Below are 13,594 nucleotides of genomic sequence, written 5' to 3'. Positions count from 1 at the left end.
TTTGCTATTGTTAAAGTGCATTCATATTAAAGAGATGTTGAACGTTAAAATTTTAACTTTAGTGTCATTACAAAGTTTCCTTTTTTAAAAATAGCTATCTCACATTTTAGTGGTTAAATGATTCTATGAATTCTTTCATATTAAAACTAGCTTGTGTTCTATTTTGTATGGCTAATAGAGGGACCTTTATGGAAATTTATTTTTAAAATTTTATATCGAAAAAAGCTCTAGAAATTTGACTTGCTTTTGTATTTGCATTTTTGACATCTCTATTTTTTCATAGTAATGCTACATTTGTAGTTATGTATGTCAGTTTCCTTTAATACAAGTCCTTCTGAAAAGGATTTTTTTTCTTTTTATTAATATCATCTTCCATTTAGAGATGGCCATATTTGCTTTGGGCACAATGTTGCTCTCAAGAAAATGTTCAGGCAGTCACAAAACTTCCTGCTGATCTCTCTGCTCATACTGGCAGTACAAAGTAATGTTTTATGTATAGATTACATAAGTCTACAGGCCAGTAACCTAATTTGGATAAACTAAAAGCACTTTGATACATGAGAGTCTGTGAGCATCCCATGGGAAAGGAAGGCTTCCTGTTTCACAATAACTTTACAATTCACATTTTCAAGTACAGTTGACATTGGGCATTGATGGGATTCCTCTAAGAATACCATATTGCCCCAAATATAAAGTAGCCATAAAATTGGAGGGCTTAATTTAAAAAAAAAAATGCATTGGTCTCTTTTTTGCACATAACTCACCTTCCTGAATATACCCTTTCCACTCTCCTAACCAGAAGGCCATCTATTGTAACAAAAAAGAGACAGAGAAAAGCAATTCAACAAAATCAGTAACCAACAGAGGTATGCATTCTGCTCACATAATACACGACTTCAATCAAGAAAGGAGACATGTACTTTTACTTGACCATTAGAGGGCTTAGTTTATGTTTCACATTTTAACCATTTGATTATTTTAAGATATATGTAAAAATGCACGTTTTTTAACCTTCCCTTAGAATTTGATCATCTCGACTTCCCTGCTCCTCGTAGAACCAATGCTGTTAACACCTGGTTAGGACCTAGACCAACTTCCTCTTCACCCTCCTCAAACTCTCTGAACTTTTAAAAATTAAGTCACATTCATTATTTTCCCTTCCCTACTCAGTGCTTTTAAAATCAAACAAAACCAAAAACAAACACCAGAGAGCCTTGGAAATATTATGTAGAAAATTCATAAGAAAATGTTTATTCAGTGTCCGTAATATACATAGTGTAATTTGAATCTCAAGAAGAATGATAGGAAGAAGGTTGAACCATATCCTTCCTAATCTAAGTAGTTTGCAACCCTTGCATTAACACTGAATAGATATTATCTCGAGGAACTACGGTACAACCCAGTGAGGTAGGCAGTGCAAGTATCGTTATCTCCATTTGCTCTTGGGGAAGGCATTTGCCTAAGGTGGCAGAGCTAGGTTAATCAAACACAATCTCCTTATTCCAAGCCTAGGGCGTTTCCATTCCTGGAAGAACCTGTCTGCTTCCCTAGACTCCAATGCCTCAAATGACTGTGGGGAAAAGGCAAGAAGCAAAGATTAATCTCTTTTTGTGGTCGTTGTTTTCTTCATAAAAAAGTGCCTGCTTTTTAAAAAGCTGCTTTGTTGACCACAGAGTCCAAATAATAGTATTTATTTCCAAGGAGGCTTTCTAAATGAGTTAGTACAGTTCATTAGCTGATTAAGTTCAAGGCTAATTCTAGAATTTAAAATAAGGTTCACTTAATATTTAGACCAATAATAGTGATAAATGTTGCTAAACTAATCCCATTTTTTTCACTAGGAAGGGGCATAATATAATGAATGTATGCAAGGATAATAATAATGATAATGAGTGCTTACATTTATGTAATGATTTTAGTGTATGCAATGCTTTGCATATGACATTAGTAAAATGCAGAACTAAATATATGACACAAAGAAAGCTCTGAAGTCAGGTTCTCCGTAGGAAGGTTATTCAGATTAAGGAGATGACTTCTATTCTCCGAAATCTCTTACTGTAAAGAGAACAAACAAACCATTTATAGCCTCTCCATTACCCCCTTGCTACATTATTGAGGTGTGCAACAGCTATCGTGAGGAATGTATTCACTTAGAATCTTTTCTTGCCACCTCCCTGGAATTCAGCAGTCAACTGAGATATTCAGTGAGCTCGAGTCAGGATTCCACCCACACGGCCATTCGTGTCTGGTTTCTGGTTTGAGGCTCCCTCTGGGCTCATCCACAGATGAGTATCATGTTTGTTTCAGTACACCCTAACCTCCATCGCCTCCTCCCTTCCTTGTCTGTGGCTATTGAATCGTGAATTTATGCATTAGTTCTCAAATTGCAGGGAGAACTGGGATTGGGGAAGATGGTTAAATGCTGTTTGCATCTTAAAGGGATACATAAATATCACTATTATTCTGAAACAAAGCTTGCCCCCTTACATAAAATACAGATTTGTGGCAGGCACCCAAAAGCTTGAACCACTAACAGAAGGGGATGGTATATAGAGAGGGAAAGTTTCCCTGAGCCTCAAAAAACCAGGTACTTTTATAGTCACCCAAACTGACATCTGCCTAGTTACTAAGGAAACAAGAAACAGAAATAAGACATTTAACTTTTTATTACTTTTTTTTTGGCGGGCGGCGGGGGGTGGGGTGGGGGGGGGATGAGGCAATTGGGGTTAAGTGACTTGCCCAGGGTCACACAGCTAGTGAGCGTCAAGTGTCTGAGGCCAGATTTGAGCTCAGGTACTCCTGAATCCAGGGATGGTGCTTTATCTACTGCACCACCTAGCTGCCCCTAACTTTTTATTACCTTTTAAGCTAGGTTTTCATGGGTTTACTGGTCTCATGAAGATTCTTGTGCTTTATTAGGCTTGGTAAGAAAAGGTAGATATATGGAGTTAGGAAAGAATGAAGGTGGTTTTGAGCAAGGTCCCCATGAAGCTGTTAGAAATGTTGGTGAGCCAGGCATTTTTCTTGTAACTGTCTTTAAGAGAATGAGGAGAGAATAAATGATTCTCAGGCTCTTTCTTGGTGCCATGATGCCATTGAAATGTCCAATTAGGTATACTAGGGAGTTTGGGGGAGAAGAAAAGTAAATAATTCTATGAATGAATCTGATAAATAATAATTCCTACTGAAAACTCATCTGAAGCAATTATTCAACTCAGTTCAGCTTTAATTACTGACCATGAGCCTTGGAGCAAGTCAAGATCTGGGTTCAAGTGCTGGCTTTTGCACAAGTTAACTGTGTGACCATGGGAGAAACACTTAATTTCTCAGGGCCTCAGGCATCTCTGTTTCTCTCTGAGGCCATCAGGTTACAAATAAGTTGTAGATCTGTGTTAGTGGGGAGAGTTTCCATAGCAGAGGTATCCATACTGATGAAATTACAGGTCTGGACCCACCAAAAACGAAAAAGATATAACAAGGCAGTAAGATCTCTACTGTGTGCCTTGTATGCCTTCCAAGGCAAGTCTGAAGGAAGGCTGAGATTCCTAAGTACCATGTGAAATCTCCCTCCCAGCAGGCATTCAACTGCCTATGGAAGAAATGAGAATCCTTTTTGTAAGGCACCATGAAAATAAGAAAATAACTCCAAATGCCTCTGTAAACATAGAGAACCCATTTCTAAAGTTCTGTGCTACTTAAAACTGTAGGACCAGAGCCCAAAAAAGAAGCTGAGAACTGAGTCTTCAGAACTTTCCATGCTACCTATAGTTTATTCTTTTGCTTTAGAATAGAAAAGTAGCAGTATACAATTTTTCTTGTACTGAGATGCAGCAGTACAAATTGTTGTTGTTTGTCCTTCCTTCTTGAAGGGCACCATGACATCAGGAGGGGATGTCACGACTTGCTGTGAATTGGCTTTAAGTGAGGGAGGGCTATGCAAGGTCACCAAGCTCATTCTTTCCTCCAGAGCCATCTGGGTCTAGTGGCACGATATAGATCAGGATGACTGGAGATGGTGCTGGGTGTTTAAGGCAATTGGGGTTAAGCGACTTGCCCAGAGTCACCCAGCTAGTAAGTGACTAATGTGAGATTTGAACTCAGGTCCTCCCAACTTCAGGGTCATTGCTCTATCCACTCTGCCACCTAGCTGCCCCTTGAAATACAAATAGCCACAGAGGATAGACAGCTGGCCTTGGAGTGAGGAAGGCCTGGATTCAAGGTTTGTCTCTGGTACACACTCGCTGAGGGACGATGAGCAAGTCACTTCATTTCTCAATGCTCTAGGCAACTTTCTAAGATCAGGTTACAGAGGATATGCTTGACCTATTTTAGTGGATGAAGTTTCCTCACCTGGGAATTCCCTGTGCAGGTGAATGACAGTTCCAATCCCTATCCCTATACATTTTGCAATAGGAATTTAGGCTTCTCACTTCTGATAACAGTTCATGAACTAATATATTCCCCTCATTTTCCAGATAAGGAAACTAAGGTCCAGAAATGGAAAAGAACTTGATACGGTCATACAGCAAGTTCATGGCAGATTCAGAACCAAGAACCCAACTCTCCTAACCCCAATCCCAGGGTCCACTCCATTATAGCACATCATATTGATTAAGGATAGGAAGAGACCCCATCCATTTTGATTGAAATTATTAGTCATAGGAACATCATATAAACCGAAGAACCAGATGAGATAAATAATGTCGCAACACTAAAACAAGGTGGAAATTAGAAGATGAGCCATAAAATTTGGACTCAGCCCAAGAAACATTGGCATTCAGCCTTCCAGCTCCCAAACCCAGAAACTCTGCACTCAATTTAACTGTAATTATAAAATAGGCTAGACTTTTCTTCTGAAGTAAAGTGAGAATTAGTCCAAGTGAACAAGCAGCATCAGCCTGGAGAGACATAACAATTGGTGTTTTATATGGGACAGCCCTGACATTTTCTGGCCAGTAACTTGGCTAAGGATGAGTCATTAGGATAATAAGAGACACTGGGGTTTGAGGAGTGGTCAGCACTCTTGAAAGGGAGGCTTAGCTTTCAAAATAACTCTTTTAAACTGTAGGAGTATATGGAACAGAGAGAATAGAGGCAGTTTGAGGAGCACATTGAAGGAAAAGAGGCAAGTCCAATTCATCATGGGATAGAACTCAAAGAGACTTTTAATGACTAATAAATTGAATATCTGTCAACATCATGCTTTTATTTAAAATAATAATAGGGGGCAGCTGGGTGGCACAGTAGATTAAAGCACCAGTCCTGGATTCAGGAGGACCTGGGTTCAAATGTGACCTCAAACACTTGACACTTACTAGCTGTGTGACCCTGGGAAAGTCACTTAATCCTCATTGCCCCTCAAAATAAATAAAATAAAATAAAAATAAATAAAACCCAAGACTGTCAAAATTAGTGGAGGACTAGGATTCTAGGATCATTAGAATTAGAAGCAACCTGTGGGGCACACAGGTAGAATATGGCAAAAACATAGAAAATATTTAGAACTTACACAAGGAAGATTTTAAGATAATCAAAGGATTGGGGAAAGGATGGGAGAAGTTTGAGGAAGAATGACAAGTGATATTGAATCAGATGTTCTCCATCTTCAGAAACAACGGGCCAAGATGAAATGGGCATTAGGTGCCTGATGTCTGAAGATGAATTTCATGACAAGGAAGGTAGCTAAACACTCTACTGGGAACACATCAGCAATGACCAATATTCTATAATAAGCACTTACTGAGCACCTAATTCTCCAGACTAAATCATATATCCCTTCATAGTGAAGTTGATAAGCCTTTGAGGAGTTTATGTAGATATGCCCAGAATCTTATCTTCCTGAACAAAGGAAGTGAGTTGGGCTACATAAAATATGGAAAGCCTTTCCTGTCCTTGACTCTCTGACTTCTTCTGTCTCCAGAATGCTTGGTTTGTGAAGCACTGACCCTTAGAATATTCCCCCTCCCCAAAAGCAAAGAATGACCCTCAAATCCTGAAAAAAGATGAAGCTATGTAACAATGGGTTACACATGACTAGAAATATGGAAAAGAGAATTGTATTTTAGTGAACCAGAAAATTACAGTTTCATTAACATGAAATAATAATCAAATATTAATAATAATCAAAAAATCAAATCCTTTAAAAGACAGAATATTTTTGGAAGGTGAGAATGGGAGAGATGATTATCATTAGTATCTCAATATTGTCTTCAGTATTTATTTAAATCCATTGAATGGCACATTTCATTTAACCTACAAAGAGTGTGAAAAAAATAGTAGGCGATGCTTGGACATTACAAGGATTTGATGATTGAGACATTTTAATTGATAACATCAATACTATGGCCAGTATAATCCAGAGGGGAAATTTTGGTCCTGGAAAGACAACCCCAAAATTGTGATTTCACTGAAAGGTCATTTCTCCCCCAAGAACTGATGAAATTAGTCAACTGGTAAAATAGGTGTTGGAAATAAAACAGAAAATGATTCAAGAGACCAAAAGTTTAGAAGATTATTCACTCTATATCAATGATACCTCAGGCACAGAGGAAGACTTGATAGTTTTGTTTACTTTGGGAGTATATCTGACCACTAACAAGTCGAGTCATTGTATATATTTTAAATGGCCGTTTAAAAGAAACACATTCATTATTTATCTAAATAATGAATTAAGTTGAGCTAAAATGCAAACCTAATGAGGAATACTAATTTATTTATGTCATAACAAGGAATAGACTGAAATTCTATAACTCAAAAGAAAGGGGTTTTTTTTTCACCTTCAGTTGAAAAATCACTTCTAAAATCACGTATAAGACAATGTTGAGATAGGTCAAAGAAGGAGGCATGTTATTATTAAAGAAAGCAAATGGAACAATTAAAAATAATCTAATTACAATGTGGGGGTTAGCACAAATCACAGCTTCTGAAAGTATCTTTCTTCAAGAAAATTTAGCATTGGTATGTTTCCTTAATGGCTAGCTTAAGTAAAGGGCAAGACTATATTACTATAAGAGGGAAAAGAATGATAGAAGCGGTCATTTAATTGCATAGAGTACAATTAAAATGTAGTTCTTTGTAGGACATCGAACCTGATACTAATTTTGTCTTTAGATTCATGGCAGCATCAGAATTGAACCACATTAAGTTGTGGTCACACTTAGCCCAGCTACACATTGGGAAATGGTTAAATGATTGTTTGGTACAAATGAAGAGTTGAGTGAAAGGTGTTAACACCCAAGATAACCTGAGGATAATGAAAACTTAAAATTGGATCATGGCATCATAAGATTAGAGTTTTAGAGAAAGAATGGACATTGGACGTCATCTATTCCAACCCCTTCTTTTTATTTATTTATTTTTTTTTTAGTGAGGCAATTGGGGTTAAGTGACTTGCCCAGGGTCACACAGCTAGTAAGTGTTAAGTGTCTGAAGTTGGATTTGAACTCAGGTACTCCTGATTCCAGGGCCAGTGCTCTATCCACTGTGCCACCTAGCTGCCCACTGCGCCACCTAGCTGCCCCCCAACCCCTTCTTTTTAGAGATAAGGAAACCAAGGCTCAGAGGAGTTAAGTGACTGGCTCAGATCACACAGTTACTAAGTGTCTCAGACTGAAAGGTTATGGTATCTACTCTTCTTTCTCTAAGAAAGACCTCACGGAAACCATAGAATACAAATGAGAAGGCTTCCAGTCTTCAGTTCACAATTCAGTCTAATGTTGAATGTTACTTATTGTTGGAAGCCGGAAGGGACCTTGGAGGTCATCTCATCGTCACCATTTTTTTTTTACAGATAAGGAAACTGGGGCCTGGAGAGGTGAAATTCATGTATCTATTAGCTTAATCTAAACCATATCTGGTCTATTTTTAATTTTATTTTTTCCTGTTCCTGTCCATCCTCAGTGAAGATGGAAAACTGATTGTTACTATAATTTATATATTTATATCCCTCCATCACTCCAGTTGAAAGTTACTAAACCATTCCTCAACTATCTCTTCTTTAGGATAAATAATTCCACTTTTTATCCTTCACACATCTGATATTCCAAATATTTAGTTTTTATTTTTCCACTGAATCATATTCCATTTATTCACTTTTCTTTTAAGCAGATTGTGAAGCCCAGAAAGGAACATGGAACCCTGATAAGGCTATAGGTGTATCATATAATAGAACAAGCAGGAGAGAGTAATTCTTTTAAGATAGGAATTCTTACATTTTTTTGTGTCATAGACACCTTTGATAGTTTGGTTAAACCTATGGACCCCTTCTCAGAATAATGTTTCAAGCGCTTAAAATAAAATGCATAGGATTACTAAGGAATTCAGTTATGTTGAAATCCAGTTATCAAAATATATTTTTAAAAAATCAAAGAAAGTCATGGACTCTGGCTTAAGAAGCCCTGTTTTAAGATTCTGTCAGTATGTGGGAATCATAAAGATGAGTTAGTAGTAAAGATGTACTCATCTGCTCCAAGGGTTTCTATCCTAAAACCTTTCATTTGAAATGAATTCATTGTTAAATATAAAGGTGAAAATACTTGTGAGGATAATGGGGGCTGATTTACCAAGATGGAGCACTTCATCTTTTTCAAAGAATGTAAGGCTGTTTTAACCAACCATTTCAGCATGGCTGTATTGGCCCTTCCAAACACTCACTGTGAGAATGACTTTCATTTGTCACCTTTAGTAATAATCTTGTGTGTTATGATAGACTTGATTCATATAAATCATTAGCCCTACCTCTTTTTTTCCTGAACTAATATTTGTATATGTCTGTGTACGTGTGTGTCTTGTTTTCTGACTTTAAAATGTTTATTATGCTTTAGACAATTACCCCAGGGAGATTATGTAAAAAAGCCTGGAGATGCCGATTCTTTTTATAGCGACATGCCTCCGGGAGTCAGCACAAACTCAGCATCTAGTTCTAAGAAGAGGTCTGCTTTTCTGTCGCATTTTCAGATTTCTACCTGTTCCATCCCACATTATTCCATTAGTCAGAACATTTCATTATTTTGCAGCAGGTTTGATTACTTCTTCCTTCTTTCTGGAATGTTATAAGTGGTATTCCTTGTTCTTTGATTACATGAATGAGTTCTGGGGGTACTCTAGAGTACCCTATGTTCCAAACTGCTTCTCTTCATAATCAAATGAGAAAAATCAAATCTATGGAAAACAACTTTATGTGCACAGCAACCCAAGAGGGTGCTGAATAATCTATTTCTTGTATGTTTCCAGAAAAGATAGTGGTCACTGACATTTGAAATGGTGGGTTTCATATCATGGTCTTGTAGTCAAAGAAAAAGGTTACTATCATGCTTCGATAAAAAGCAATAAATAAAATAAACTTATAGTATTAATGCTGTTTAGAAAATTATTTAAGTACTATGCTGTGTTTTTGAAAGCAAAGCTAACCATGAAGCAAAGATTGATTGTTGTGAAATGTGCTTTTGAATGTTGCATTAAGGATTGCTAGTTTTGCATTTTATTCCTGGAATGATCTTTCCTAGATGTATGCAACTTTCAGCCTAGTGCTAGCTAAACTGGTTTGATGTGTGTTTGCCAGCATTCATATCAATACAGTATGGGTAGATGCATTATTCATCTGTTCTTTAGAGTTTGATATCATATTTTTGCTCCAAGTTCATAAAAAATCTTAAATGGCCCTTAAAATTCTGCATGATTTCTAATTACCCAGCTGGGTAAAATGAGGGAAAACAGAAATTGCTGGAATGCTTTAGGAAATGTGTATAATTATGAGTATGTTTTCAGTGAAAGAAAACTGCTCCATTGACAAATTTCATTAATTGGTAATAGGGAGAAGGGGCAGTGGAGGGGGGGAAATAATATACATATATATAATATATTAACATCTTATGTGTTACCTTTGAAATGGTAGTTACTTAGGCAATTGCTACTCTCCTACTGACAGAAAGAAGGCAAGTAGAGTGATAGATAGAATTTTAAAGTTGGGAGGGACTTAAAATTCTATGATCTCTGGCCTTACTATCTTCTTTCTGTTAGCAAACAGAATCACTTCTGAAATTGTTGATATAACAAAACACCTCCCTTGTCTCTCCCCAATTTTTTTCCGCAATAGATCTTACTCATCAAAAACACATATGAATAAGCAATAAAAGTAGAAAGTTTGGTGAGGTATGGAAACCTTTTAAAAACTGCCTAGGAACTCCTTTTCATTTTAATATTATAATTCATTATAATAAATTACCATACACTCAGCCCAGAAAAGATAGTTTATACATGAGGAATGTAGAATTTGAGAAGGGGGCAAAGAGAGTGTTTTCTAGTAGGGTTTTTTGGGGCGTTTTTTTTTTTGTTTGTTATTGTTTTGGTTTTTTGTTTTGTTTGAGAGAGGGGACAGGTATAGTTAAATGGGACAAGGGTTTTGGCTGCTTCTGTTTTCTGTAGCGAAGACATACTTTCTCAGTAAAACAGTTTTAAATTAAGCAATGTGATAGATAAATGGAGAGAGTTGAGTAGATTCCAGTGGTATTTCTGTTATTGTTGCCCCAAATAGGACACCACTTAATTAGCCAGTAATGGTGAAGAATGTAACTTTAACTTCAGAGAACCAATAATGTTTTGGTGCATGGTGTGTCCACTTAACTACTTGATTAGAAATAATTTAATAAGAAGTCTCCCTTTTAAGGGAATATTTGTAACAATTTTTCATCATGATGTGTGACGTTTGAAGTACGGTTTCATTTTCTAAAGCACAATAGCGTCACCAGAAATACCTAAAAAGCATTTGGGTGGTCCCCAGTACTTCCTCAAGGCCCAAGGTTACAAATTTTATGCAGCTTGGAAAAATATGTCGAGTTTTTTACTCTTCCTCCATGCTACTGGGTGTGTAGAATGTCATGAAGTGGTTCTTGTGTGATACCAGGTAGGTCTGTCCATTTTGTTTCTAACAGATATTCCATTTAAAGATGATGGGACACAAATATACAAACGTTGTTAGTGGAGCCAACCCACAAAAGCATCCATGATCTATGTCTGACCAAGTTCAGTGGCACTTATTTAACAAGTCAATAGACTTTCTAGATGATATTGGTGGAGGAAACTCAGGGGGGATGTTGACTTACTTTCTAAGGAAACAACAGTATCACCTTTATGGCTTAATCATATTTGTCTTGAGTAAATCTTAATCAAACTCTATCGTGGCCTTATACTTAAGAAACAAGTACAGCAGGACCTCTTTATAACCCTGGTACTGGTAAACAGGACTAACCTGTTAAAAGCCAATGGACTATATCAAGCTTTAGACTGTACATTCTGAGCATAATCAGAAGTTGTATATCCAAGTCTATTTAATAATTAGCCATGTTAGCCGGGTATGATGGCTTACACGCCTGCAGTCCCTGCTTCTGGGAACGCTGAGGCTGGTGTTTTGCTTGTGCTCAGTAGTTCTGAGTAATAGTAGGACTAAAGCTGAGCAAGTGTCTTCATTAAGTCCTTTACCAATATGGCGGGTTCCTGGGAGTGAGACTACCAGGCTGCCTAAGGAGGGATGAACAGGCTCAGGTTAGAAATGGGATAGGTTAAAGCTTCCATACTGGTCACTATTTATTGGGATTGGGCCTATGAGTGGTCACTGCATTTCCAGCTTGGATGAGATGATGATGATGATAACAATAATAACCATGTTATAATGGGGTTCCTTTGTATTTGACTTTTCTTAAATCAATTTTTGTGCAATTCTCTTCTTCATGAAATACTTTTTATTTCTCTTCATTCTTTCATTTTCCCAGATTATTAATTTAGTTATTGTTTATTTTATGTATAATGTAGTGATATAAGAAGTTTGGGGTTTTTTTTTACTAATCTCAAAATAGTTATTTGAACATTTTGATTCTTTAAAGTTGGAAAGCTAAGAAGAAGAGAGGTAAACATTACATGTCGATTTCAATTTCAGGTCAAATGGACTCTCCCATTCCTGGAGTGAAAGGATTCCAGATACAAAACATATTTCAGACATCTGTGAAAATGGAAGACCTCGAAGTAACTCATGGCAAGGTAAGGAAAATTGAAATCCATTTGTAAGCCCACCCCAAGTTCCCTATTAAATTGGGCTGAATTGTTTCTTATTAGCCTCTCTCTCTGTTCCTTTTCCCTTTAAGACCATTAAGGTCAACAACTCACCAGTCAAAGAGCATTTATTAATCACCTACTATGTGCCTAGCAGAGGAAAGGAAATATGGTATGAGAAGCCAAGCTGTTTTTACTTAGAGTAGGAATATAACTCATATTAATGATAAGTAGGAGAGGATTTGACATGTAGGGTACACTAAATAACTAGAGATGACTGTAGGATGCTTTGAAATGCATGTATGATTGAGGAAAGTAGCCTTCTGCATGAGAAACTCTTGCAAAAAGATTTAAAATAATATTCATTTACATGCATACCTACCTAAATCTTCTATCTCTGCCCCATCTTTTCCAGGTAATCTAGGAGGCAACAGAAAGAAAGTCAGAGGCAAAAGATTTAGACCACGATCTAATTCAACTGAGTAAGTCTGACCTTTTAATGAAAAAGGAAGCTCCTGTGTTCTTGTGATTTGTTCTAAAGACAGTGGGTTGATCATTTACAAGTTAATTGATCAGCTGGTCAAAGAAGTAGAAACAAACACTTGGGTATAATCTGTGTTGTTATTACTTTTTAACTCTCTTTTTGCCCTTGGAAAATTAACCATAACTTTTCTTTTTTACATAGGCATCTTCGCAACTGTACCCATAGCAATACTCAATGACAGTGAGGGTCTCTACCCTTGTTGCAGGCTTAATTCTACAGTAACCTTCCTTTGTGGTGTCTTGGTTCAGTGTTTGAAGGGAATGCTGCTAACTTGCCTTTTTTTTTCTTTTCATCACACTGGGTTCAACCATTCTAGAGAGATCACTCTCTCTCTCTTTTTCTCCCCTAATACTCACTCCCACCTTGAAAGCATTAGGAAAAGAGTCCAACTATACTTGGGTGGTCTCCTCCCAACTTGAAGCTGCTGCTCAGAGATTTTCATGGCTACAATCTAAGCATTCTCTCAGACTAGTTAAAATAAAATCATTGCTATCACACTTAGGAAAAGAGACTTAAAAGGCTATTTCCATTTTTTCCTGCTCCTTAAGATGCATTGATATTTTCAAATAGAGCACTGTACATAAGATTGTACATGCAAAAAATTAAATAAGAGAGGAAGTTCACAATAAAATATTTTAGAATAATGTAATCATCTTGCACTGTTTTCTGTCTCTCTTTTTAAATATATACATATATATATATAAACAAAAAATTATATTCTTCAACTACCTTCCTGAAATCAAGCACAGCCCTAAAATGTATCTTTATACATAATGCTTATCACCCAGTTCAATTTCCATTACCCTTGTCCCATATCAGAATCTTCACTTCTCTCTCACTCTAGTGATAATTGCTATTCCCAGAATCTCACTTGCTATTTCATTCCTTACTAATGATTTTTTTTGTTGGTTTTGTTTTTTGGGGGAGAAAAGCCTGAACATCAAGTATTTTGTTAACTGCTTGCTAGAAACTTGTTAGCATTTCCATCATATACCCTGCCTTTTTTAG

General features: G+C 36.8%; 1 protein-coding gene across 1 annotated transcript in view; it reads left to right on the top strand.

Moving 5' to 3' along the window:
- The window catches only part of ADAM22 (ADAM metallopeptidase domain 22), a 264,257-nt gene that overhangs the window by 234,740 nt on the left and 15,923 nt on the right, over positions 1 to 13,594 (top strand). Inside the window, 3 exon segments of the mRNA XM_043968835.1 lie at positions 8,823 to 9,017; positions 11,930 to 12,030; positions 12,458 to 12,524. Of these exon segments, the coding sequence (XP_043824770.1) occupies positions 8,823 to 9,017; positions 11,930 to 12,030; positions 12,458 to 12,524 (363 nt within the window).

The sequence above is a fragment of the Dromiciops gliroides genome, chromosome 5, assembly GCF_019393635.1.
Source record: "Dromiciops gliroides isolate mDroGli1 chromosome 5, mDroGli1.pri, whole genome shotgun sequence".
In the NCBI taxonomy this organism is placed as follows: Eukaryota; Metazoa; Chordata; class Mammalia; order Microbiotheria; family Microbiotheriidae; genus Dromiciops; species Dromiciops gliroides.
This window is presented reverse-complemented; position numbering and strand designations above follow the sequence as displayed.